This window comes from Staurois parvus, unplaced genomic scaffold, assembly GCF_062004578.1.
Source record: "Staurois parvus isolate SC_StPar_1 unplaced genomic scaffold, SC_StPar_1.0 ptg001481l, whole genome shotgun sequence".
Taxonomy (NCBI): domain Eukaryota; kingdom Metazoa; phylum Chordata; class Amphibia; order Anura; family Ranidae; genus Staurois; species Staurois parvus.
Genome location: NW_028319277.1, coordinates 325,708 through 350,189, shown reverse-complemented (window position 1 = coordinate 350,189; position 24,482 = coordinate 325,708). Strand labels below are relative to the sequence as shown.

Below are 24,482 nucleotides of genomic sequence, written 5' to 3'. Positions count from 1 at the left end.
CTGTGGCATTAGAACAATTCTGCAATTGCTGTTTCTTTGTTTGATTAGACTGACTTTACTCTGTAATTCCTCCAATGCCGCTCTATGGATGCAGTAGGTTTAAAGAGCACACCGAATACTTTAGTTAACTTCTTTAATAACTTCAATCTTCTTCATATAACACTGCTTACAATGGCTTGTTTCGTTTATCTTACAGTGACTTATTTCTTTCGTATTACAATGGATTAATTCGTATTACATTGGGTTGATTCGATAGTTTATCTCGATAAATTCGATAGGTTCGATAGATTCAATTGGATTCGTTAGCTTATGTTGTTAGATTAATTTGTTAAATTCGGTGGAACTACAAGTAAACACACACACAACAGTTTTTACATACAGATCTACCTGCATTGCTAAAAAACAGAGGAACACACAAGTGCATTAAATACCTATTTGGCCTTCTCTGTTTCCATAAAGCTTCTCTGACTGGAACTTTGTTTCCTCCTCTGTCTGGTGAGCATGTGTCTCTAGAACAATCTAGCAGGGAGTTTTACACAGGCATAAATGTGAAACTGGCTGGGATTGGTTAAGGCTCTGTACAGTGTGAGGCTGTCTGTGATTGGCTCATCTTTAACTAACTCTTAAAGGCATATTTTCCTTTTCTGCTTCTGCTAACACAATGAATATATAAATGTCATATAACATTCAAAGACATAAATTACAGCAATGATTCTGCTTTTGGCTTTAACATATACACATATATACTGTACTGAGGTTATTGGCAGGTTTGGTATACACATATATGTGAACCATATTAGCAACCTAGGACTGGTCTTAGCTGGCCAGCTACATCTTCTGCAAACTATTGCAAGCACACAATTGTCTAAAATGTCTTTGTATGGTGTAAATGGTAGGTCTGCTTAAGTGTATGTACTATGCTGCAGTCCACCTTTCCTGTAAATGCTAACCATTCCACTGCGGAGCATTCAGGGTAATATCTTTCTTCTGCTTTCTGGGAATATTTTTTCAGGGCATGCTGGATCCTGGACAGCAGATTCCCATTAGGTTCAAGGCACTGCTAGAGCATACAGACCTGAGTGAATTTCTGGCATTGCTGGGCTCTGGGACAGAGGTTGGTAGTTTGCTGATTACATTTTGGTGCACCAAATCAGGTTAACAGCATTAGGACCCAACAACATATCTATCTTCTCTGATAGGTCTTCCACGGGTACCTGGATGATCCTCGAAATACAGACAATGCCTGGATAGAGACTCTTGCTGTCAACATCCACCTGGACAAAAAGAAGAATTTGGACAAACTCTTGCAGGTTCAAGAAAGTTTTGTTTTATTATTTCCACATTTCTTCTGACCAGTGGCGTAACTAGAACCTTCAGGGCCCAGGTGCAATAAACCATGAAGGGCCCCCCTGACCAGGCCCTACTTTCCAAGCCCAGTGGCAGAACACCAGGGCCCGGTCGCAAGTGCAACTTTGTGACCCTGGAAATTCAGCCACTGGTGTCAGTAGTTTTTTTTTCTTTGTTATTTTATTTATATATTTTTTGACACTTTTTTTTAAATTTTTTAAAAAATATTTTTACAATTTTTTTTAAGAGCCCCATTGGGGGGCTGTGTTCAGATATCAGGGGCTTACGCAGACCTCTGACGTTCCACCTTTGAAACAGAGAAAGGTTTGAGACAAAAATTAAGGACACAGCACTCAATATCTATCTCTGCAGCCTCAGCCTAGGAATAGCTGGGTACAGAGCTTCCTGTTTATTCACAAACTGAAACATAGTAAACACAGTTTACTATGTTTCAGTTAGGAATGGGCAGGGTCAGTGACTGGCATCGATCACTGACTCTGTCCATTCAGAAAAGGAAGGGGTTGGTAAATGACACATTTACTGGCCTCTTTCCCGCTCTCCATCCTGACAGATCCCCCACAGCATCGAGGGGATGAGGGGGGCCGGGAAAGAGCTCAGGGGGCTGGAGAGCACATGGGGGCAGCAGAAAAAATCTAGATAGGAGGAGCAGCAGGGATGGCTGCCTATAGAGGAACTGATCTCTTCATGTTTCTCCTGCAGCCGCTGAATGGCGGCTTCTCTTCCTCTCTCAGCTGCAGGAGGAACATGGAGAGATCAGTTCCTGTGTAAGCGGATGTACAGAGGAGCCACATGGGCCCCCTGGAGCATGGGGCTGGGTCGCAATTTTGACCCCTGTAGCTACACCCCTGCTTCTGACTGCTGTTGTGTACAGGCGTACTTATGAGCTGTGGGAGCTCTGGCTGTATTCAAGGCAAAGTATTGAAACACAAAGGGCATAGGGAGTTGGACACTGCCAGGGGGGACATAAACCAATGCAAAAAAACTTTCTAAAAACACTATTTTGCAGACAACATTGAAAATCAATATATACTTTAAAAAACGTGCTCTACAGATGCATTTGAGTGATACGTGATGTTAGAGAACATTACAATTTTCTGGGACAGCACCTGTGTCACTGTATTGTGCCATCACATAAATTGAATGTGTAATTGTTATAATCACTTTTACAGTATGCCTTTTCTTACAACTGACAAAATCTCTGCCCCAATGTGGCTTTTGGTCCCCCAGGCATAACAGCCACAAAACAGTGTGGCAGTGTTTTGTCCAAGCCATTGCATAGCCTCTTGGTCACTTAAGGAGTTTGGTGGTTAAGACAACAACTCACCAGAGGTGGAGGTGACTACTAAACTGTCATTGTCGTCAAATTTCAGGTATGGGGTTGAACCAATAAGCTTCAGTGGTGTGCCCCGGTTGGCATCCTTCCTGGTCACCAGCACAGTGAGCTGTGAAGGAGATAAAATGTTCCTGTCCATGTTTGCTGGACCTGTGTCTGTGGTCATGTGGACCTTGCCATTACTGCGTGGTCTACCATCATGGAGACATTGGGGTTGGTTTACTAAAACTGGAGAGTGCAAAATCTGATGAAGCTGTGCATGATAGCCAATCAGCTTCTAACTTCAGCTTGTTCAATTAAGTTTTGACAAAAAAAAAAGGAAGCTAATTGGTTTCAATGCAGAGCTGCATCAGATTTTGTACTCTCTGGTTTTAGTACCCCATTATGTTCCACATGAAAATGGAGGGCAGGGAGGCCTTCCCTGTGGATTTTTGTTTTGTTCCAGCAGCTGGGGAAGAGATGCCTGCCTGATTAAGGATATAACTGGTGATGGCAGATTGGGGTTTGGAGAGTCGGAGTGAGGTTGAAGCCTACATTTGTTCCTTCTCTGTGTGGCCCCATGCTGACCCTCTTCCCTACTGGATATGCTGGAAGGTAAGCCTCTCAGCTCCTTCTAAGAATTCCATCCCTAATGCTTGAGTCTGCAAATGGAGATCCTTTTGTAGTGGGGGGAAGAGGTGGAAAGAGAGGAGCGAGAAGGAGGAAGAGTTTGCACAGAGCAGTTTTGCACAGAGCAGCCCTGATCCTCCTCTTTTCAGGGCCCCCACCAGCACTCTTGGCCCCTCCACCTTGACACTTGGTATAGGGGACAGGGGCGGACTGACCATTTGGAAACTCGGGGCCAGTAGGGGGCCCCATAAGATGTCTCTGGTACCTTTTTCATAGGCTTTTTTGAGTTTGGGCAAGGACACAGGGGCCCCATAATCCCCTATTGCCTGGGGGCCCCTTGAGTTGTCAGTCCGCCCCTGATAGGGGCACTCATGCGTACTCAATCCTGAGTCGACTCTGTGTGTCCATAAGACACACATAGCGCAGCTCGGCCCTGCCACCATCCCTCCTCTCTGGCTGTGATTGACAACAGCATGAGCCAATGGCCCCCATTGCTGTTTCTGTGTCCATGAGGAGAGAGAGAGAGCCGAGACAGCCTCTGCTTTTCTGCACATCACTAGATCGAGATCAGGCTCAGGTAAGTAGAAGGGGGTGCTGGGAGCAGCTTGCAAAAGGTTTTTTTATCTTAATTCATAGAACGCATTAAGATAAAAAACCTTCTGGCTTTAGAACCACTTTAAAAAAAATTATAAATGTGAAAGAAAGCAAAACAGAAAAAACAACAACAAAAAAAATGGAAACAGCAAAAGAAAGTATTTCTGCCACACAGAAAAAAAATCCTAAAATGAATTGGTGGGTCTATTCACAGTGAATAGGGGGGTAGGGGGTACACTTCACTTGCTGTAGCCCCCCACTCTGAATTTCAGTGTAATGTAGCAGTGGCACTCTGCGGCAATGTATCCAGCACAATGTTTAGCACTGTATATAGTCCTGAATATGTCTGTGGTAGAACACTGGTACAGTAGCACTAACTGTTTCTTCCTGCAAGAACTGTCAGCTGTCCCTCAGGAATTCTAATACAGACTGACAAAGGGTTGCTGGCAGAGATGACTTTTATAGGGAGGTGGCCGGCACATGTGGCTACCACAAACCATTATTGTCCACAGAATTGCACCTGACCACACTTCACACTGCACTACAAGTCATTATGGACAATTTGTTTGTGACACTGTACTGTTCTTGTGACAGAATGTAAAAACATGTAAATATATAAAAAATATAAAAGGAATTGTAAATTTGTATTTTTTTTTTTTTTTAACATGCTGTCACCAGTCAGTGTCCCTAATCACTGTCACCCACACACAGTGCTCTAATCACCAACACTCCACTCACAGTGTCCCTGATCACTGCCACACCAGTTACAGTGTCCCTGATCACTGCCACACCAGTTAGTGTCCCTGATCACTGCCACACCAGTTAGTGTCCCTGACCGTTGCCACACCAGTTAGTGTCCCTGACCGTTGCCACACCAGTTAGTGTCCCTGATCACTGCCACACCAGTTAGTGTCCCTGATCACTGCCACACCAGTTAGTGTCCCTGATCACTGATCACTGCCACACCAGTTAGTGTCCCTGCTCACTGCCACACCAGTCACAGTGTCCCTGATCATTGCCACACCAATTAGTGTCCCTGACCGTTGCCACACCAGTTAGTGTCCCTGACTGTTGCCACACCAGTTAGTGTCCCTGATCACTGCCACACCAGTTAGTGTCCCTGATCACTGCCACACCAGTTAGTGTCCCTGATCATTGCCACACCAGTTAGTGTCCCTGATCACTGCCACACAGGGGCGGACTGACCATTTGGAAACTTGGGCACTGCCTGAGGGCCCAAGATCAGTAGGGGGCCCCATGAGATGCCCCTGGTACCTTTTTCATAGGCTTTTTTGAGTTTGGGCAAGGACACAGGGGCCCCATGATCCCCTATTGCCGGGGGACCCCATGAGTTGTCAGTCCGCCCCTGCTGCCACACCAGTTAGTGTCCCTGATCACTGCCACACTAGTTAGTGTCCCTGATCACTGCCATACCAGTTAGTGTCCCCGATCATTGCCACACCAGTCACAGTGTCCTTGATCACTGCAACATGCACAGGGATGGTGGGATCCCCTCATAATGGGCACAGCAGATGTACAGACCCAGGTTAGCATCCCTGATCATTTCCACATCAGTCCCTGTGTCCAGGACCACTGCCATACCAGTTACAGTGTCTGTGACTACCGTCTCACAGGCCATAGTATCACCATAAGGACTTGTTCATATGTGCAATGCTTTCTGAATAGAGATCCGTATTAAAAATTTTTTTTTTTTAACATACTTCAGGATACAACTCTACTTGGTCCATTTAAAGGGACACAAACATTATATGACCAAACATTGCATATGTGAGGTCAAAAGCTCCAGGTGAAAGCACATCGGGTGTATTGGTATATTTTGGGAGAAAATTTGAAAGCATATATGGAATATTCACTGACGTGTCACAAGATTTATTATAGATGGGACACTTGTTGAAAGCATTATTGTTTATGTATATTTAACCACTTCCAGTCCGGAAACTTTCACCCCCTTCCTGTCCAGGCCAATTTTCAGCTTTCAGAGCTATCACACTTTGAATGACAATTGAGCGGTCATGCAACACTGTATCCATATGAATTTTTTAGCATTTTTTTGAGTCAAATAAAACTTCATTTTGGTGGTATTTATTCACCACTGAGATTTGTGTTTTTTTGCTATATAAATGAAAGTCCAAACATTTTTTAAAAAACGTGTTTTTCTTATAAACTTTTGCAAATAAATAATCTTTCTGTATAAATCTTGGCCAAAATGTATTCATCTATCTTTTTAGTAAAAAAAAAAAAACAAATTAGTTTATAATCAAAAATTATATTTTTTTAATTTTTTACATTTTCATTTTTTATATATTATTATTTATGTTTTTTTTTTTAACATACTATCACCCTAGCAGTGCAGTGTCACCATAGTAACACTGCACTACTTGCATGGGGTTGATGAAGATTTGTTTTTTTTACACTGATTGCTTTTACACCCATAAAAGCTGTAAAAGCAATAATTTCTCCTTCTCTCTGGCTGTATAAAACCGCTTTTGACCTAAAGGGACACTTTTTGGACGCCATGGACGTTTCTCAGCTTCCAGGCAGAAAGAACAGTAAAAATGCAGGCAGGGCGCCGGACAAAGCACTCGGGACAAAATGTATGTGAAATGGTTTGATACAGGAATGTTTTACTATGTGACATTCGTTTATTTGAAAATGACAGTTATTAAATTTTTCAAATTTGCCGCCGGTTCCGGCCCCCGTACATCCCGATGCTCGCAGGGACCGAAACACTGATGCCGGCAACGGCCGGAGGAGATGGCCGGGGATGCTGCAGGGGACGCATCGCGGGAGCGAAGGACAAGGTAAGCTCTGCAGGGAATCCCTGAGCAACGCCACATGGTAAGCCCGAGTGTAGCTCGGGGTTACCACTTTTGGTACTGAAACTTTACCCCGAGCTACACTCGGGAATACCGCCAGGGAGGTTAAACAAGTCAATTGCTGCTTTCAGGGGGATTGCTGTTCTACCTTTTCTTTATTGCATTGTTCTTTAGAGAACCATCATTCACACTTCCGCTCATCGTGCACCAACTGGGCCCCATCACACGCGCAGAAGACTCTTCACTGCATTTAAGAGAACATTAGCTGTTTGGGATAAAAAGCTCTTTTCTTATTTCAGGCTACCTCCCTGTCCTGAGGGTCTGAAGTGAGCTTGTCTACCTGTTTGATAGTCCTCGCTGCTCACTAGGAACTGTAAAGCCACCTCAGGTTGAAGGCATTGGGTTAGTTTCTGAAAAGCAAGCCTTCTAACACTAGTGGAGACATTGTGATAAGTGTTGTCTTTTTCTTATTTAAAGCATACACAAGTAACAATGGACTCTGCACATTCCAATTCTGTTTATGCTGTGTAACCAATCTACATTGAAGTTTGCTATAAACCTCTTACCAGTTTACTCCAATCAGTGTGTGAGTTTACTTCTGGTGGTGATTTATTCCAGCTAAGGGCTCATGTACACGGGGCGCTTGTAAAACTCTTCTGAACGATAGAAACTGACTGCTGGAAAACGTAGGTTAAAAAACGTCAGTTTAGCTGCGTTTGCATACTGCGTTTATGTGCGTTTGCGTTTAGAAGCATTTATAAAAGATAACCTCAGGAGACCTTCCCAAATGCCCAGAACGCACTGAAAAGCAGTAAATAATTAACTATTTAGGACATATTGAGATGAATAGAGAGAGAAGAAGCAGAGAGAGCAGTATGTGTTGAGATGAGCTGTCTTTTCTGGTTGTATTCACTATGGATCCCATCATGAGCATAATGCGGCACGTTCTACCACTTTATCCTTCATGCAAAACCTGGAAATGCCTGCGTGGTGTACCGGGTCCATTTAAATACATGGAAAACGCTTTGCATGCATTGCTGCTGATGAAAAAAGGCTCTGGACAGTATCTGGACATGGATAAATTAAAAAACTATTTTAAACGCAAATGCTTATAAACGCGGTTAACCGCATTTACACACTTTTACAAGTGTTTGGTGTTTGAAACGCTGGTAAAATCTACTCCTGAATGCAAGCTTTGTGCATGCAAAAAAACCACTGTAAACTCAACTGCCTGTAAATGACGATGTGTACATGGAAATATAGGAAAACATTAGGGAGAGTTCAGGGGCTGCTGAAAAAAATGCTGAACAGCTCCTGAACGGCAGTTTAGGAGCTGCAGTGTACATGAGCCCTAAGAGTGTACTGTGGTGTCAGAAGAGGTTGGGCTTTCAGACATGGTTCCAGAGCAAAAGGGAGCACAACAATTATCCAGCAACTCTTAAGAGGGTAGTGCTACATCCGTAACCATGTGCTACCTGGTGCTGGCTGCTGGGAGGGTACTTAGGTCCTCCTCTGCTATTACACTTCGTGTCAGTTTTTTGCATTGACTGTCAGCCAGATACATGCCTGCTGTTTAATCCTGAGTCCAATTCTTTTTTGATCCTGTCTTTTACCTGTACCCTGCTGTGTCTTATCCTGATCTTGCTCCTGCCCGAGGGCCCAGGGTCAGTAGAGGGCCCCATGAAATGCCCCTGGTACCTTTTTTATAGACTTTTTTTGAGTGTGGGCAAGGACACGGGCCCCACGATCCCCTATTGCCCGGGGGCCCCATGAGTTGTCAGTCCGCCCCTGGCTCCTGCCCTGTATCCTAGGCCTTGCTGCTCTCTGTGTTCCTGATCCCAATCTTGGTTCCCCCTTCCCATCTGTTCCCTGCCTCTCCAGTTTACTCTGGTTACCAGTGCTCCTCGTTTTGTACATATTGTATGTAGGTAGTTTGTTAGGCTTTAGTTACTCTGTTAGGTTGCTAGTTAAGCATTTTGTCACTTGCTTTATGGTTCACTTATATCTTGATGTTTGCTGTTTTGTTGGTGTTTGCATGTGTTTTGTTTTGCTATTAATACATTTACTTTTCTGTATATAGTTTGGTCCTAGTTTCCTGAGTGTAGCTACAGATTTGGCCATCCTTGCTGCTGACATAACACAGGCGCCCACTAACAACCAGATCAACTTGGGAACTGGAAAGTATTTGCTCTGAGTATTTGCTGTCCTTTATGTTGATATGCTCCTAGGGAAGGCTATCGGTTGTGTGGAATTGGCATTAGAGAATAAAGACCTTTGCTGCCTGATTTTGCTGGATTGCATTTTGGTAGCACATATCTTAGTTGATCAGGGCAGATGTTCATTTGGAGTAAAGCCTTTGGTTCAGATTTGTTCTGAATTAGCTTTGTATGTTAACATCTAATGGCCATGATCAAGGGCGGACCAGGGGTGGACTGACCATTTGGAAACTCGGGCACTGCCCGAGGGCCCGGGGTCAGTAGGGGGCCCCATGAGATGCCCCTTGTACCTTTTTCATAGGCTTTTTTGAGTTTGGGCAAGGACACAGGGGCCCCATGATCCCCTATTGCCCGGGGGCCCCATGAGTTGTCAGTCCGCCCCTGGGGCGGACTGACCATTTGGGAACTCGGGCACTGCCTGAGGGCCCGGGGTCAGTAGGGGACCCCATGAGATGCCCCTGGTACCTTTCATAGGCTTTTTTGGGTGTTGTTTGAGTGCGGGCAAGGACATAGGGGCCCCACGATCCCCTATTGCCCGGGGGCACCATGATTTGTCAGTCCACCCCTGGCCATGATGTTTTCACTCCTTCCTTTAGTGTGCCAGAGGTTGAGTCTTTGGTGTGGTTGTTGGAAGATGACACAACTTACTTCTTTGAATAGTACTCAGCTTGTTCCCAGCAGGTGATGTTAGATTGTATTACTGATGTGCTCTTTCTACTCAGACAAGGGAGATATGAACCAAACTTTATTCAGCCTCTGCTCCAAGTCTGGTCAGAGATCTTATTCCCAGTTTCAGTTTATTCACACCAAATTCAGATCTGCCTCTATACACCAAGAATCCCTTCCTCCTTCCTCAACTATAGCTGCTAGTGAGTGTTCCTTCCCTCCTGTATACCAGTACCCTGCATCATTACCACACTAACCCTGATTTTAAGGATCCCCCTACAGTTCTGTTACCCATGGCAACCATCTTCCTCTGCTTCTGCTAACTTTCCCTCTATGTTCCCTAGTTAGGGTTGTCACCTCATCCCTTTAAAACCGAACATATATAATTACACAGGTTCTGAGACTAATTTAACCCCCCTGGCGGTATTTCTGAGTGTAGCTCGGGGTTAACATTCAGTACCAAAAGCGGTAACCCCGAGCTACACTCGGGAATACACTGCAGCATTGCTCTGGGATCCCTCCAGCACTTACCTTGTCCTTCGCTCCCGCGATGTCCCCCCTGCAGTGTCCCCGGCCTTCTTCTCCGGCCAATGCCGGCATCCGTCTTCCGAGTTCCATTCCCTGCGACGTTGGGACATACGGAGGATGGAACCGGCGGAAAATTCGGAAAAATGTTAAAAGTGACATTCACTAAATACACTAAAATCACATAGTATAACATTCCTGTATCAAACCATTTCACATACATTTTGTCCCGAGTGCTTTGTCCTGCGCCCTGTCTGCATTTTTACTGTTCTTTCTGCCTGGAAACTGAGAAATGTCCATGGCGTCCAAAAAGCGTCCCTTTAGGTCAAAAGCGGTTTTAGACCGGCTAGAGAACAGCGATAGTAAATCAGAACCACTTGCAGAATTGAGTGATAATGATTGGTGGGAAAATTTGTCATCAGACACTGAAAACGATTCTGCGACTTTGATCAGTGACGTGCGAACTTGGCGCTATATTTCAAATTTCAGTGTTTTTGGTTTGATTATATTATTGAATTAAAGTTATTATTATTATATTATTATTTTTTATGATTATTTATTATATTGTACTTTATGATTTTGTGTTTCAAATTTTATCATACCCGGGATGGTTACTAGACTCTTGTTCGGACAGATTTCAGTGAGTTATTCCTAAGAATTACAGGCCTACAATAAACAAAAACAACATATTTCCATGCAAAAAAAATGTACCGCTTTGAGCACAGAAATACTGACATAATCAGACTGCTAGGGAGGTTAATGCAGATAAGGCACCAAGTAAGTTTAATTACCACCTCAATCAGCCACAGAGCCTGTGTAGTTATTATGTGTTCAGTTTTAATGTCTCCTACTAAATACCTTGTACTTTCCAAAAAAGGGGTCATTTTGGGTTATTTGTGCTGTCCTGACATTTTAGGGCTGTGAGACAGGCCGTTGGTACATCAGGATTGATCCACTTTCAAATATACTACTTTGTAGACTCTATAACGTTCACACCGACTAAATAATATACACTGATTTGGGTTATTTTTTATCAAAGAAGTGTAGCAGAATACATTTTGGCCAAAATTTATGAAGACAAATTATTCATTTGCAATACTTTATATCTGAAACTAAGAAAAACTGTTTTCAAAATGTTTCTCTTTTTTTTATTTTTTTTATATAAACCAAAAAATAAAAATCCAATGGTGATCAAATACCATGAAAGTAAATTAAGCTCTGTCTGATTCAAAACAATGACAAAAATGTAATTTGTGAAGAGTGCATGAGTACTGAGCACTAGGGCACTTGAGTCATTCAAAGCATAGCAGCAGTGAAATCTGAAAAATGACCTGGGCAGGAAGGGAGAGAAAATTTACAGTCTTTAGGTGATTGACTACTGGCCTGTGGGTTAGGGGGGACTGTACCTTTGACAGGTCCCTGTGTTTCTTCCAGTAGTTGGGGCACTTTCTTAGGACAAAGATCTAGAGGCCTGATCTCTAATCCATGTTGTCGGGTGTGCTTTGTTCCTAAATCTGTTGCTATATTCAGGGGCGTTTTTACCACAAGGCAAACAAGGCACTTGCCTAGGGTAGCATTTTTCAGGGGGGCAGCACATCCCCCCAGAAGAAGGGATGGAAGAAGGGTCACGTGCATCATGGGAACCAGGTGGGATCTGAGAGAGGCTGCGGGCTGCTTGATGGTGTATGTAGAGCCTGACTCTCGTTCCCGGTGATGTCCAGAGCTGTGAAGGTGGGTGTCTTTCTATTGCCAGGTGGGGTTAGTGGAAGGTACTCCCAGTCAGTGTCAGGCTCTCTCCGTGGGAGGGGAAGGGGGGGATAATAGTTGTGTCTGTGGGGCAGATGATTTTTGTGTTGCCTAGGTCAGCAGAAAACCTAAATACACCACTGGCTATATTGCTTGCACACTGTTACTGGTACAAATTGTTGTTTATTGATACTGCTGTTGTTTTACCCTGCTGGTTGGTGTAGTCCCCCAAAAATAACTCTTTTCTTAGCCTCAAGGTGAGTTGGAAAGTATGGTATTATTTAGAGAGTCGCCAGCACCAGGAACAGAAGGACCCAAACATCTAACGGCTCCTTCGGGGGTGGTGTCACACTCATTTTTATCTCTATAGGCTGCACATCTCCAACAGGACTCTGAACAGGTGGAAGTGTAATGCCTCTGATCCAGTCTTTATATTTCAGTCTTTTGTCCTTTCAGAACCTGAAGGAATCAGATGATGACATAACACTGCGGTGGCAACTCCTGGAGCAAAAGATTCCTCTTTACGCCAACGAGAAGGAGATTCTCCAGAGGACAGCCGAGCACCTCCATGCTCATTATTAATTTATGGTTTAAAGCTGAAGCTTTTATGGTTGTATCTTCCATCTCTGCTTTCTCATTACTCCCCCCGCATGTCATCAACATGGTAATTATATTTTAAAATAAAAACTGTTTTCATGAAATACCATATTTTGTGTCCAATGGCATCATCACTGGGTTTCTGTTCCTCTTTGTGCAACGCAGGCAGATCATGGCTGGTGGGAGGGGCTGGCAGAGTGACTTCCCCCATTGGAATACACTATTTTGTGGACATTTTCCAACAGGTCCCCACTGAACCTGCTGAATTTTGATCCAGGTATGGCCTGTTATGAGCATCCCCAAACCCAATTATGCAAAGGCACCAGAAATTTACACCAAATTGGTTGACTGCAAGTAGAGTGTATTGCTACGGGTTAAGGGTGAGGATCTGTGCAAAGATGAATCAACCAGTCAAAAAACTAGTACTCTAAGCTGATTAAGGCTAGGTTCACACGAATGTGGTGCAGTACATCGCATGTTATTCGCACAGGAACCGCACTGCATTCGATTCGATCACATGTGATTTGTGTGCAGTGCGATTGGAGCCATACATTTTGTATGGCTCAAATCGCACCGCACCCACACCAAAAAGGTGCAGGACTCTTTTTTGGGTCCGCACTAGAATCGGATCGCATGGGTATTCACACCTACGCAATCCGATTCTGCACATCGCACCGTGTTTTGCGCAGGGGCTCACTGACCATTTGGAAACTCGGGCACTGCCCGAGGGCCCGGGGTCAGTAGGGGGCCCCATGAGATGCCCCTTGTCACGATATGGGTCTCTGCCAGTCCCAGGTATTAATTCCTTGTTCCTAATCCCTCCTGCCCATAGGTAGAGCTTCCTCCAATTAGTATTCACTCCTGTGTGCCAAAGACCCCTAGCTGTAATTAACTCGCCACTCCACAAAAGGTCCCAAATTTAGGAAGAGCTTCCTCCAATTAGTATTCACTCCTGTGTGCCAAAGGCCCCTAGCTGTAATTAACTCGCCCCTAAACCAAAAAGGTCCAAAATTCAATTAGTGTATACATCCCTAATTAGTGCCTTACATTTGTATTAATGTATTTCCCCCACTAATTATCCTGCCCAACCAGTTCTTTCTGTGTACAGCCACAAATTAAATTACTGTAGTTCCATTCTCTTCATTGTCACCTGCTAATGACCCCCCCTCTGCCTCTCTTCCTGCTCAGGGGGTTTAAGAGGTCAGTGCTGGTCTCTCTTGTTGTGCCATTCTGCTGGGGAACCACTGAGGGGTCCAGCTGGACTCTAGTGGCCCCCCAGCTCTGCCTGAGCCCCATTGGAGGAAGGGGGATCCTAGAAGCTACATCAGCCCTGCCTGGAATGCTGTCAACTCTGCCTGAGACTATCGCATTAGCTTTGCATGAGTGCATGCTTCCCTTGTGCTATCTGACTGCTTATGAACTACCTCTTGGATTACAAATTGCTGTAGAGCCTTTAACTTTTCCCACCGGGGCTGGATTACAAGTATTTTGGACTCTCTCTCCCTGCACTACTCCCCATTGATTGACTGTTGTCTGTTTTAATAAAGCTTTAAGTGTTTGCTGTCTGCCTTGTGTGTTCTGTCCCGCTTACCCTCCGTTACACCCCTGGTACCTTTTTCATAGGCTTTTTTGAGTTTGGGCAAGGACACAGGGGCCCCATGATCCCCTATTGCCCGGGGGCCCCATGAGTTCTCAGTCCGCCCCTGGTTTTGTGCACCGATTTAGGGGTGTTGTTAACACACACACCTGCATCAGTTCGCGTGAACGGGGTGCGATTCTGATGCGGTACGGAATTCACACAGTAAACGCTGTGAATTCCGCACCACATCAGTGTGAACCCAGCCTAACAGTTAGAAAGCATCAGCCTGTAGTACCTGTTATACCACAGAAATACATCAGATAAAGAATAACCGCAATAAACAGTATCCAATGCTGATAGGAGAATGGCTGACCAATTGACTTGTGTAGCAGCGATCAGGCCCTGTTCACATTAGGAGATTTGGAATCCTGTTCAGAATTGCTGCGATTCTGCCCAAATTCCAAATTGTGACAAAATGTATGCATATTGTGGCAATTGCAGCAAAACGTGTGCTTAAAAATTGCACTAAGCCTGTCAATCCAAAAAGGAGGAGGAGCTTCTTTTGGGTGACAAACGCGCATAGGGCAGCCCGTTCAAGTGAATGAGCTGCCCTATGTGCAACATGTGATTTCCCACAATCCATCAGGTTATACATCAGAATCTCTCTAGCACTGGTGGATAGAAGTGGAACAGCATTGCCCAGAATAGCATAGGACAGGGGTGTCCAATCTGCGGCCCACTGCTGTGCAACCTAACTATGTGATTATGAAGAGAAGCACCTCGGAGGCAGAATGGTTTTTATTGTTGGTTTGACTGGTAGAGTTTGGTGTTTGAATCTAAACATTTGGTATATGAAAAATATCTTTTTTTAGCTTTTTGCCTGGAATTCTTTAACCACTTGCCCTCCAGAGGATTTACCCCCCTTCCTGACCAGGCCATTCTTTGCAATACAGCGCTGCGTTACTTTAACTGACAATTGCACAGTCATGCAACACTGTACAGGTGAAACTCGAAAAATTAGAATATCGTGCAAAAGTTCATTTATTTCAGTAATGCAACTTAAAAGGTGAAACTAATATATGAGATAGACTCATTACATGCAAATCAAGATAGTTCAAGCTGTGATTTGTCATAATTGTGATGATTATGGCTTACAGCTCATGAAAACCCCAAATCCACAATCTCAGAAAATGAGAATATTGTGAAAAGGTGCAATATTCTCGGCTCAACGTGTCCCACTCTAATCAGCTAATTAAGCCATAACACCTGCAAAGGGTTCCTGAGCCTTTAAATGGTCTCTCAGTCTGGTTCAGTAGGAATCACAATCATGGGAAAGACTGCTGACCTGACAGTTGTGCAGAAAACCATCACTGACACCCTCCATAAGGAGGGAAAGCCTCAAAGGGGAATTGCAAAAGAAGTTGGATGTTCCCAAAGTGCTGTATCAAAGCATATTAATATAAAGTTATGTAGAAGGGAAACGTGTGGAAGAAAAAGGTGCACAAGCAGCAGGGATGACCGCAGCCTGGAAAGGATTGTCAGGAAAAGGCCATTCAAAAGTGTTGGACTTTCACAAGCAGTGGACTGAGGCTTGAGTCAGTGCATCAAGAGCCACCACACACAGACGGATCCTGGACATGGGCTTCAAATGTCGTATTCCTCTTGTCAAGCCGCTCCTGAACAACAAACAACATCAGAAGTGGCTTATCTGGGCTAAAGAAAAACAGACCTGGTCTGTTGCTCAGTGGTCCAAAGTTCTTTTTTCTGATGAGAGCAACTTTTGCATCTCATTTGGAAACCAAGGACCCCGAGTATGGAGGAAGAATGGAGAGGCCCAAGGACCCCTAGTATGGAGGAAGAATGGAGAGGCACAAGGACCCCGAGTATGGAGGAAGAATGGAGAGGCCCAAGGAACCAGAGTATGGAGGAAGAATGGAGAGGCACACACTGCAAGATGCTTGAAGTCCAGTGTGAAGTTTCCACAGTCTGTGTTGATTTGGGGAGCCATGTCATCTGCTGGTGTTGGTCCACTGTGCTTCATTAAGTCCAGGGTCAACACAGCCATCTACCAGGAGATTTTGGAGCACCTAATGCTTCCTTCCACAGATGAGCTTTATGGGGATGCTGACTTCATTTTCCAGCAGAACTTGGCACCTGCCCACACTGCCAAAAGCACCAAAACCTGGTTCAATGACTGTGGGATTACTGTGCTTGATTGGCCAGCAAACTCGCCTGACCTGAACCCCATAGAGAATCTATGGGGCATTGCCAAGAGAAAGGTGAGAGACATGAGACCGAACAATGCAGAAGAGCTGAAGGCTGCTATTGAAGCATCCTGGTCTTCCATAACACCTCAGCAGTGCCACAGGCTGATAGCTTCCATGCCACGCCGCATTGAGGCAGTAATTGCTGCAAAAGGGGCCCAAACCAAGTACTGAGTACATATACATGCTTATACTTTTCAGAGGTCCGATATTGTTCTATGTACAATCCGTGTTTTATTGATTGCATGTAATATTCTCATTTTCTGAGATTGTGGATTTGGGGTTTTCATGAGCTGTAAGCCATAATCATCACAATGATGACAAATCAGCTATCTTGATTTGCATGTAATGAGTCTATCTCAGAGATTAGTTTCACCTTTTAAGTTGCTGCACTGAAATAAATAAACTTCATTTATGTACAGGTGAAACTCGAAAAATTAAAATACCATGCAAAAGTTCATGTCCTTTTTTCCCCACATATAGAGTTTTTTTCGGTGGTATTTAATCACCTGTGTGATTTTTTTTTTATTTTTTGCGCTATAAACGAAAAAAGGCCAACAATTTAATTGTAATCTAAATCGTAATTGGTTTACGTGAAAGTTATAGCGTCTACAAATGGAGGTATATACTGTATACTAGAAATTTTAATTTAATTTATTTTTTACTAGTAATGACAGTTATCAGTGACTTATTGCAAAACTGCGACACTGGCTGGCATTCTGACACTGGGGGGGGGGGGACGGACGGACTGACTAACTGCCACTGACATCCCAGTGACACTAATACAGTGATCAGTGCTAATAAAAAGCACTGACACTGTACTAATGACACTGGGCGATAAGGGGTTAACATCTGGGGCAATCAAAGGGTTAACCGTGTGCTGTGTGTGTTTTAGTATGTACACAAGCTGCTTTGTATTGCTCTCTCGTGCAGAGCAATACAAAGCAGCCTATTCGTGCTGACAGGGGAGAGATCTGTATTGTTTTAATCACCCGGCGGCCGCCGGGACCCAGTGATTGATATGCCCGGGAGCCAATAGTGGCAGAGGTAGAGACCACGCACGCCCAGAAATACAGAATTACATATATATATACGTGATTTTGCACATCCCTGTAGCAGTACTTCTGCTATAGGGCAGTCAGGAAGCGGTTAACTTCCACTGTCAGTAATAATTGTAAAACTCTTCTAATAGGAGGTGTTTGGGTATTAGATATTTAGGATGAGTCTAATTTTTATCCTGTGCTCACCCAGTGCTATTTCTCCCACTGTGAATAAAACCCTTCTAAGGGACTAAGTCCCTGTCCAGCTTCTTCTTGGATAAGACAGTTACCCACCTTTGGTAGGTGAAACCCTTCACCATATTGTGCCAAACTCCTGGCCTTAGGCTTGCTCATGACATCCCTAGTCATAGGCCTTAGTATTGAAGAATAAAGGAATGTCCACACATGAAATCCATTTTCTGCACTTTACTGTAACTTTTCAAAAATGTCTGTGCCATCTAACATCACATAGACTTACTGACAGAATTGTTTGGTGCGGAGTGCCATACAGAGGTCAGACATTCTGTAGATGTCATTTAGGCACAGAATTCCAGTATATGATTTTTAAGTCACCTTCCCTTATACTTCTTCTCCTTGGGAGCACCACAGCATTGGGGCCACTTCCCCCATGTATACTAAGTCCGCAGCATGCAGCTTCCATCACCAAGTAAAATCAAAGCATCCTCATTAGTATGCCAGTCACACTCAATGTCCCCTCCTTTGCTCTTCCCAGCTGGACATGCTCCCAGGTGGCACACTCACTCCCATATGTAGTCAGAGGACTCTAAAAGGCCGTTTGCATCCTGCTCAGGGTCTGCAGACAACTGTAAAAGAGTCAGGACAACTACAGCTGGTCCTTCTGGGTGCTGAAATACCTCACCTGGGGTGGCAGCCCTGGTAAGGGCCCATGGACAGTGGACTACTGCACCCGGTCTGATAGGTGTTTGGCTCCCATGCCCCAACTCACAAGGCCCCACTAATCCTGGAACGTATATGGACACTAACTCCACCGATGTGCTGCTATCTGTGGGGACACACAATATATTAAAAAAAATTATATATTATATATATATATATATATAAATTATTTATACAGAGGCTGAATGGCAGCCTGGGATGAGTCTGCCTGAGATGAGTCAGCAAGGTTACTCTGGGTAAGGGCTGATGGCTCTGCAGGGCAGTTTTCTGATACCTCCCCCTGCTCTGGAAGCTTCAGAAGTTTCTAGAAGGCAGTGGGTGGGAATGAGGAGGGGCTGATCTGCATACTTAAGAGATCCTGGCCAATCCCCAAGCAGGAGGCTTGGCATGGGGCCAGAACAGCTCTTGAAGTATGAGAGATCCTGATCAGCAGGAGGAGTAGTGTAGGGTGGAAGATGGAGTGAAGGCTGGAGTGTGGAACCTAGGATGGGCCTACCTACGGGCCGGTGCTGGACAAGGAAGTCTCCACTGTGCCATCGTCTTCTAGGAAGGACAACCTGATCAGCAGGGAAGAAGCCAGCCCAGTGAAAGGCCCGAAGGCAGCCACCTGCCCATTGAGCTATCAGGAAGGACAGGGTGAGTAACCTTCCACCCCCTGGGCCTGATAAGGTGAGAAGGCAGTTAAATCGGAGCTCCACCCAAAAGGGGAAGTTCCGCTTTAATGCTTTGCCTCCCACTCCCCAATAAGGATTGGCACATTCCCCCCCCTCCCTTCCCGTAGTCTTCTGGGACATGTGACAGGTACCTGAAGACTACAGGGCCATTCACAAAGCGCAGTGCTTCTTGCGAATGCACAGTGGGCACCTGGCTGCGAAGCCACATGCTTTCACAGCCGTTTGCCCACACTGAAGATGCAGGCACCAGGGAGAGAAGATGACCGGTGAAACCAGCGGTGTTGAGGACACCGCTGGACCGAGGGACACTTTAAATGGAGAACCCAGCTAGCCCCTCATCTAGGACTGTTTCATAAGTTGGCAGTTTCTGTGTCCCCTTGCCTAGGGATACCCTCAGGCAGCTGGGTGAAGAGGAGGATTCATCTGGAGTCTGAGGAGGTACACCCGAGAGTTGGAGAGCTCTTTAAAGCAGAGAATGTTTGTCCACAGACCTGTATATAGTGGCTAAGGAGTTTGTCCTCACAGTTCACAATTTCCTTGGGCATCCTATACACCCCTCAACTCCATCCAAGTTCTAAACCTCCTCAATAAAATCACAAAACCAAGCTCTAGGACTGCTTACTGTGTGCAGGTGTGGAAGAAAATGCATGCTGCCTGGCTGTGGAGAGCTGTAGGGGGACCCAAAACTCAGCGACTCCTAAGGGGGTAGTGCTACAGTACATTAGTATTACCTAACCCTTTCCTGACCAGAGCCACTACCAAGGCTACTATTATCCAGAATAATGAACCGTCATAGACTAAAGACAGAATAGGAACTATTGTTATCTTTTGTTCCCTAGCACTACCATTGACTGACTTAATCCTAAATAATAGCTTTTTTACTTGCATTTCCTGACCAAAGCCATAATGGTAGCTATTATTATCCATCAATATTAACCATTTACTGACACCAGAAGAGGACCTAATATAGACTGCCACTGTTAACCTATACTGCATTATTAACCCCTTACAGCTTAGAGACAATGATTTTTTGGGGGGGAAGGGGACTGTCTAGTGCAGCAGCTCATGTGATACTTTTAGCCATATTCCAGTGATGGGAAGCTGCTGTATAATATAGGTGCAATTATATTTGGGCAGCACAGTGGCTAAATGGTTAGCATTAGGGTTGTTGATTTGAATCCCAACCACGGCACCACTTGCCTGGAGTTTGCATGTTCTCCCTGTGACTGCGTGGGTTTCATCTCTTCAGATCTTCTTAATAACCATTTAATGGCTTGGTTTTAAAACTTTATGCTATACCCCCTATCACTGGCTCCAGTCAATAGAGGTTAAGAGTCTTGGATATTAATAATAATGGTATGGTCCTTTACTAACCCCACCAATCACTGACTTCTGTCAGCAAAAGGTTAATAGTGCTGGGTAATGAAAGACGTTATACTACACCCTACAACACTGACGTTTGTCAGTAAAGGGTTAATAGTGCATGGTAATTATAAAAACTACGCTACACCCTCCAACACTGGCTTTAGTCATTAAAGGGTTAATGGTGCCATGTAATTATTTATTTATTTCAGGTACTTATATAGAGCCATCAATTTACGCCGCACTTTACATATACAGTGAGCAACAGAAGTATTTGAACACCCTGCGATTTTGCAAGTTCTCCCACTTACAATGTGATTTCCTGAATTTTTTTTTTAAATTCTGTCTCTCAGAGTGGGAATGCACCTACAATGTGAATTTCAGACCCCTCCATGATTTCTAAGTGGGAGAACTTGCAAAATCGCAGGATGTTCAAATACTTCTGTTCCTCACTGTATATTGTACATTCACATCAGTCCCTAACCCTCAAGGGGCGTACAATCTAAAGTCCCTAACTCACATTCATACATACACATACTAGGGACAATTTAGACAGGATCCAATTAACCTACCAGCATGTCTTTGGAGTGTGGGAGGAAACCCACGCAGGCACAGGGAGAACATGCAAGCTCCAGGCAGGTGGTGCCGTGGTTAGGATTTGAACCAACGACCCTAGTACTGCCAGGTAGAGGTGCTAACCATTTAGCCACTGTGTTGCCCCCCCCCCCCAATCTCCCCTCCTAGCTCAAATCCTCTCCTACCGAAAATTCCCCCCTCCTAGGACAAATCCCCTACTCCTCAAATTTTCCCTCTGAGCAAAAATCCCCCTCATTCACCCCTGCTAGCATAAATCCACCCCCCTAAATCCCCCTTAATAACACAAATTCCCCTCCTAGAAAAAACCTTACCCCCCTCCACCCCCAGAATTTCCCTCTCAGCACCAATCCCCCCTCATATTAGCTTCCTAGCACAGACCCCCCCCCCCCATTATCCCTACTAGCACAAATCCTTCCCCTCAAATCACCCTTCCTAACACAAATCCCACCCCAAATATTTCCTTTCTAGCACAAATGCTCCCCTTCCAAATCACCCCTTCTAGCACCCCCCAAAAAACACCTCCCAGCACAAATCTCTCCTCTTAGCTCTGTCCCCCAAATCTCCCCACAACACAGATCCTCTCCTTGCCTCACCTATATTTTTAAATTTTTTTCTTCTAGAACAAATCTTACACCCCTCCATACTTCTCGGTGACTGCCCTTGAATTCCTCCTCCCTGCATAATCCTCTTCACCAATCCTCCTCTCCCAGCACAAGTTTTTCCCTCTACCCCTCCTCCAGCACAAATCCCCCCAGTCCCTCCTCTTACCACATCTCACCATCCCAAACCCATCCTCCTACCACTAATCCACTTCTCCCTCCCCCTCCTAGCACAAATACTGTATATGCTGCTCTGCCCCCTCCAGTTGTATACCCAGTTCAATTCCTCCTCCTTCACACAGACCTCCAATACAATGCTGTTACAGATGTGGGATGTTCTCCCTTCCAGGTTCCTCCTCTTCTTGACACCTCACAGTCCAGGAGGAGCCTGGGGAGCTTTTGACAGTCAGGGAGAGGTGTGGGAGTATAGGATAAAAGTCATGAAGACTCACAACAGAGCAGAGTTTCTCAACTAGGGTTCCTCCAGAGGTTGCCAGGGGTTCCTTGAGCAATGAGCAATTTCTACCTCTCTGTGTCAGGAATGGACTTGCCAATAGTGGTGGGACTCACCTGCCTTGTGGGCTGCAGTACCAGGGCTGGCCAGCGGGTGCTCTCAACAACCAGAGCTTCACTTCGGCAATTAGCCATCACCTGGGGCTGATTGCAGGTGGTGTATTTAAGGGATGGCCAGACCCGCAGTCTGTGCCTTGGTGTGTGTTTTTCCATGGGCCCCTGTACCTTGTAACCTGCATTCCTGTTCCTGTTCCTGCCTGACTTGTTGCCGACCCTGCCTGATCCTGACCTCTGCTGACTTCTCCTGTTTGATCCCTGGCTTGTGACCCTGACCATTCTCTCCGCCTGCTCCTCCTGTACCTACCTGCCCGATAGTTATCGACCCGGCCTGCCTGACTACGTTGTGCTCTATATGTGTATGTACCTGTGTATCTTTATCAGTTTAGGTTTGGGTTTGTTTCACCTTGTTGTATGTATTTGTGTTAGCTTGGGGTTTGGAGCACTGCGTTTATGTTTGTATTGTTAGTCTTAATAAATTGTCTTATTTATACCATATCTGAAGCTTGCGTTTCCCTGTGTCAGTCCACACACTTCTGGTCACACCTGCATCCCTGACACTCTGATAAGTTCCCACTGACACCATTGATCTTTTTAGCAATCTGTAAGGGGGTAATTCTTCCCAATGGCCACAAGTGTAAGGACCATTCTTCCCACTGACCATCACACTAATGTATCATTAGTTGTAGATGTAATAATATCTAACAGCGGTTCCCTGAGACCGGGAAGTTATTTCAAGGCTTCCTCTGTGTTGAAAAGGTTGGGAAAAGCTGCAATAGAGATTGCAGTAGCTGTCAGATCATGCCACGCTTCTCGAACTGGACTGTCACATCGGAATGAGCAGGGTTTGCTTACCTGCCCTCATCTCCTCCCAGAAAAGAATGTGGGTAGGGGGAGGGTAAGCAAACCCTGCTCAGTCCGATGTGACAGTCCAGATTGAGAAGCACGGCACTAACAGGAGGAAGAACCTGGAAGGGAGAGAGAGCACAGTGTGGACCTGTGAGATTGTAGCAGTAGCAACTCTTTACGGGGCGCACCCCTCACATGGTACCACCACACCCAGGGAAGTCGCCCCTTCTACCCATCCCTAATCCCAGCCCTGCATATAAGTACATGATAGAAAATTGATCCATGAGAAAAACATACAGCCACCATGAGGCATATGAGCATAATAGTACATGTGTCAAACTGACGCGTTTCAATCCTTGATACAAATCTTCATCAGGGAGTAATATCAGGGTGGTTACATTGGACCAAAACTACAGAACTGTAATTATTCCCAAGCGGTGAAGATTCATCCACATGTTAACAGGGTTCCAAGTATTGGAGCACAAAGTACACCAATGAGTTTCTCACTCTGGGGCTTTAATGGAACCGGACCCTCAGACCACACTTGGGTATTTTCCATTATACTGCAGCTTCCCTGTCCGAACACCATCCATGGACCACACCCACTGATCATGCAGGAACGTAAGACAGCACCAGACTCTTCTTAAAACAGGAAGTCAACTCCTTTATTTTTACACAAAACACAAGATATATACACAGGGTGGGGAAACACAACCAGGAACAGGAAACACATCATCAGCCCGCCCCATCAGTGGGGAGGGCTACAGGAAACACATCATCAGCCTGCCCCACCCAACCAAGACACAGAACAATGGGATGTAGCACATGGCAGATAACAATGGACAACCACATGGCAGGGAACAAAGGACAACACACCAATACACAATAGACATTCCCACACCATATTAGAACATTTCACCCTGTCCCCTAACAGGCACATGGTGCCTTAAACATAATGAGGAGAACATGAGCTTACACAGGGGTCCCCCCACCCCCAAAAGTCACTCCCATCACAGGGGCTCTCTATAAAGAGAAAGAGACTTCAAAAACTTCTCAAAATGGATACCCAACTAGGTTCATCCACAAGCCATTGAACCATGAAGGAATCAGGGAAGTAGAAAATTCTCAAAATGTAGATGAATTGAAGATAATTTATATCCCCACCTACAAGCCAAGTGAGAAAGTAGCAATCCCGCAGCTAGCAAGTCCATAAAGTTGTTAAAATAGCCGGAGCCCTGTTAACATGGGGATAAAAATCAAAAAGTATAAAAAAGTAGTCATATCTTCTAGCAAGTTCAGAGACACATTACAAATGAATAAAAATCACCTATGAAAAAGGAAAACACTACAAGTAAACTGTGCTATTACCTGCAACTCTTAAGGTTGGTGATAGGGTCTCTTTAAGGAGATTATAGTCATATAGTGCACTTGCAACAATATAATTGAGTACCCCCTGTGATACTTATATCAGTATTGCTTGGACCAGAGACACCTACTGTACTCTAGACTGCCCCTTCCCAAATCATTAGCTCTGGTCAG

General features: G+C 44.9%; 1 protein-coding gene and 1 long non-coding RNA gene across 3 annotated transcripts in view; one reads left to right on the top strand and one right to left on the bottom strand.

The window, feature by feature from the left end:
- The window catches only part of LOC149435693 (transient receptor potential cation channel subfamily M member 2-like), a 322,316-nt gene extending 308,267 nt beyond the window's left edge, over positions 1 to 14,049 (top strand). For both annotated transcript variants that reach the window (XM_089662482.1, XM_089662483.1), the window contains 3 exons: positions 1,013 to 1,114; positions 1,200 to 1,310; positions 12,351 to 14,049. In XM_089662482.1, the coding sequence (XP_089518608.1) occupies positions 1,013 to 1,114; positions 1,200 to 1,310; positions 12,351 to 12,476 (339 nt within the window). In that variant the 3' untranslated portion in view covers positions 12,477 to 14,049. The remainder of the gene's footprint in view (positions 1 to 1,012; positions 1,115 to 1,199; positions 1,311 to 12,350) is intronic.
- LOC149435690 (uncharacterized) overlaps positions 1 to 24,482 on the bottom strand; it is a 262,780-nt gene that overhangs the window by 120,980 nt on the left and 117,318 nt on the right. The window lies entirely within an intron of this gene.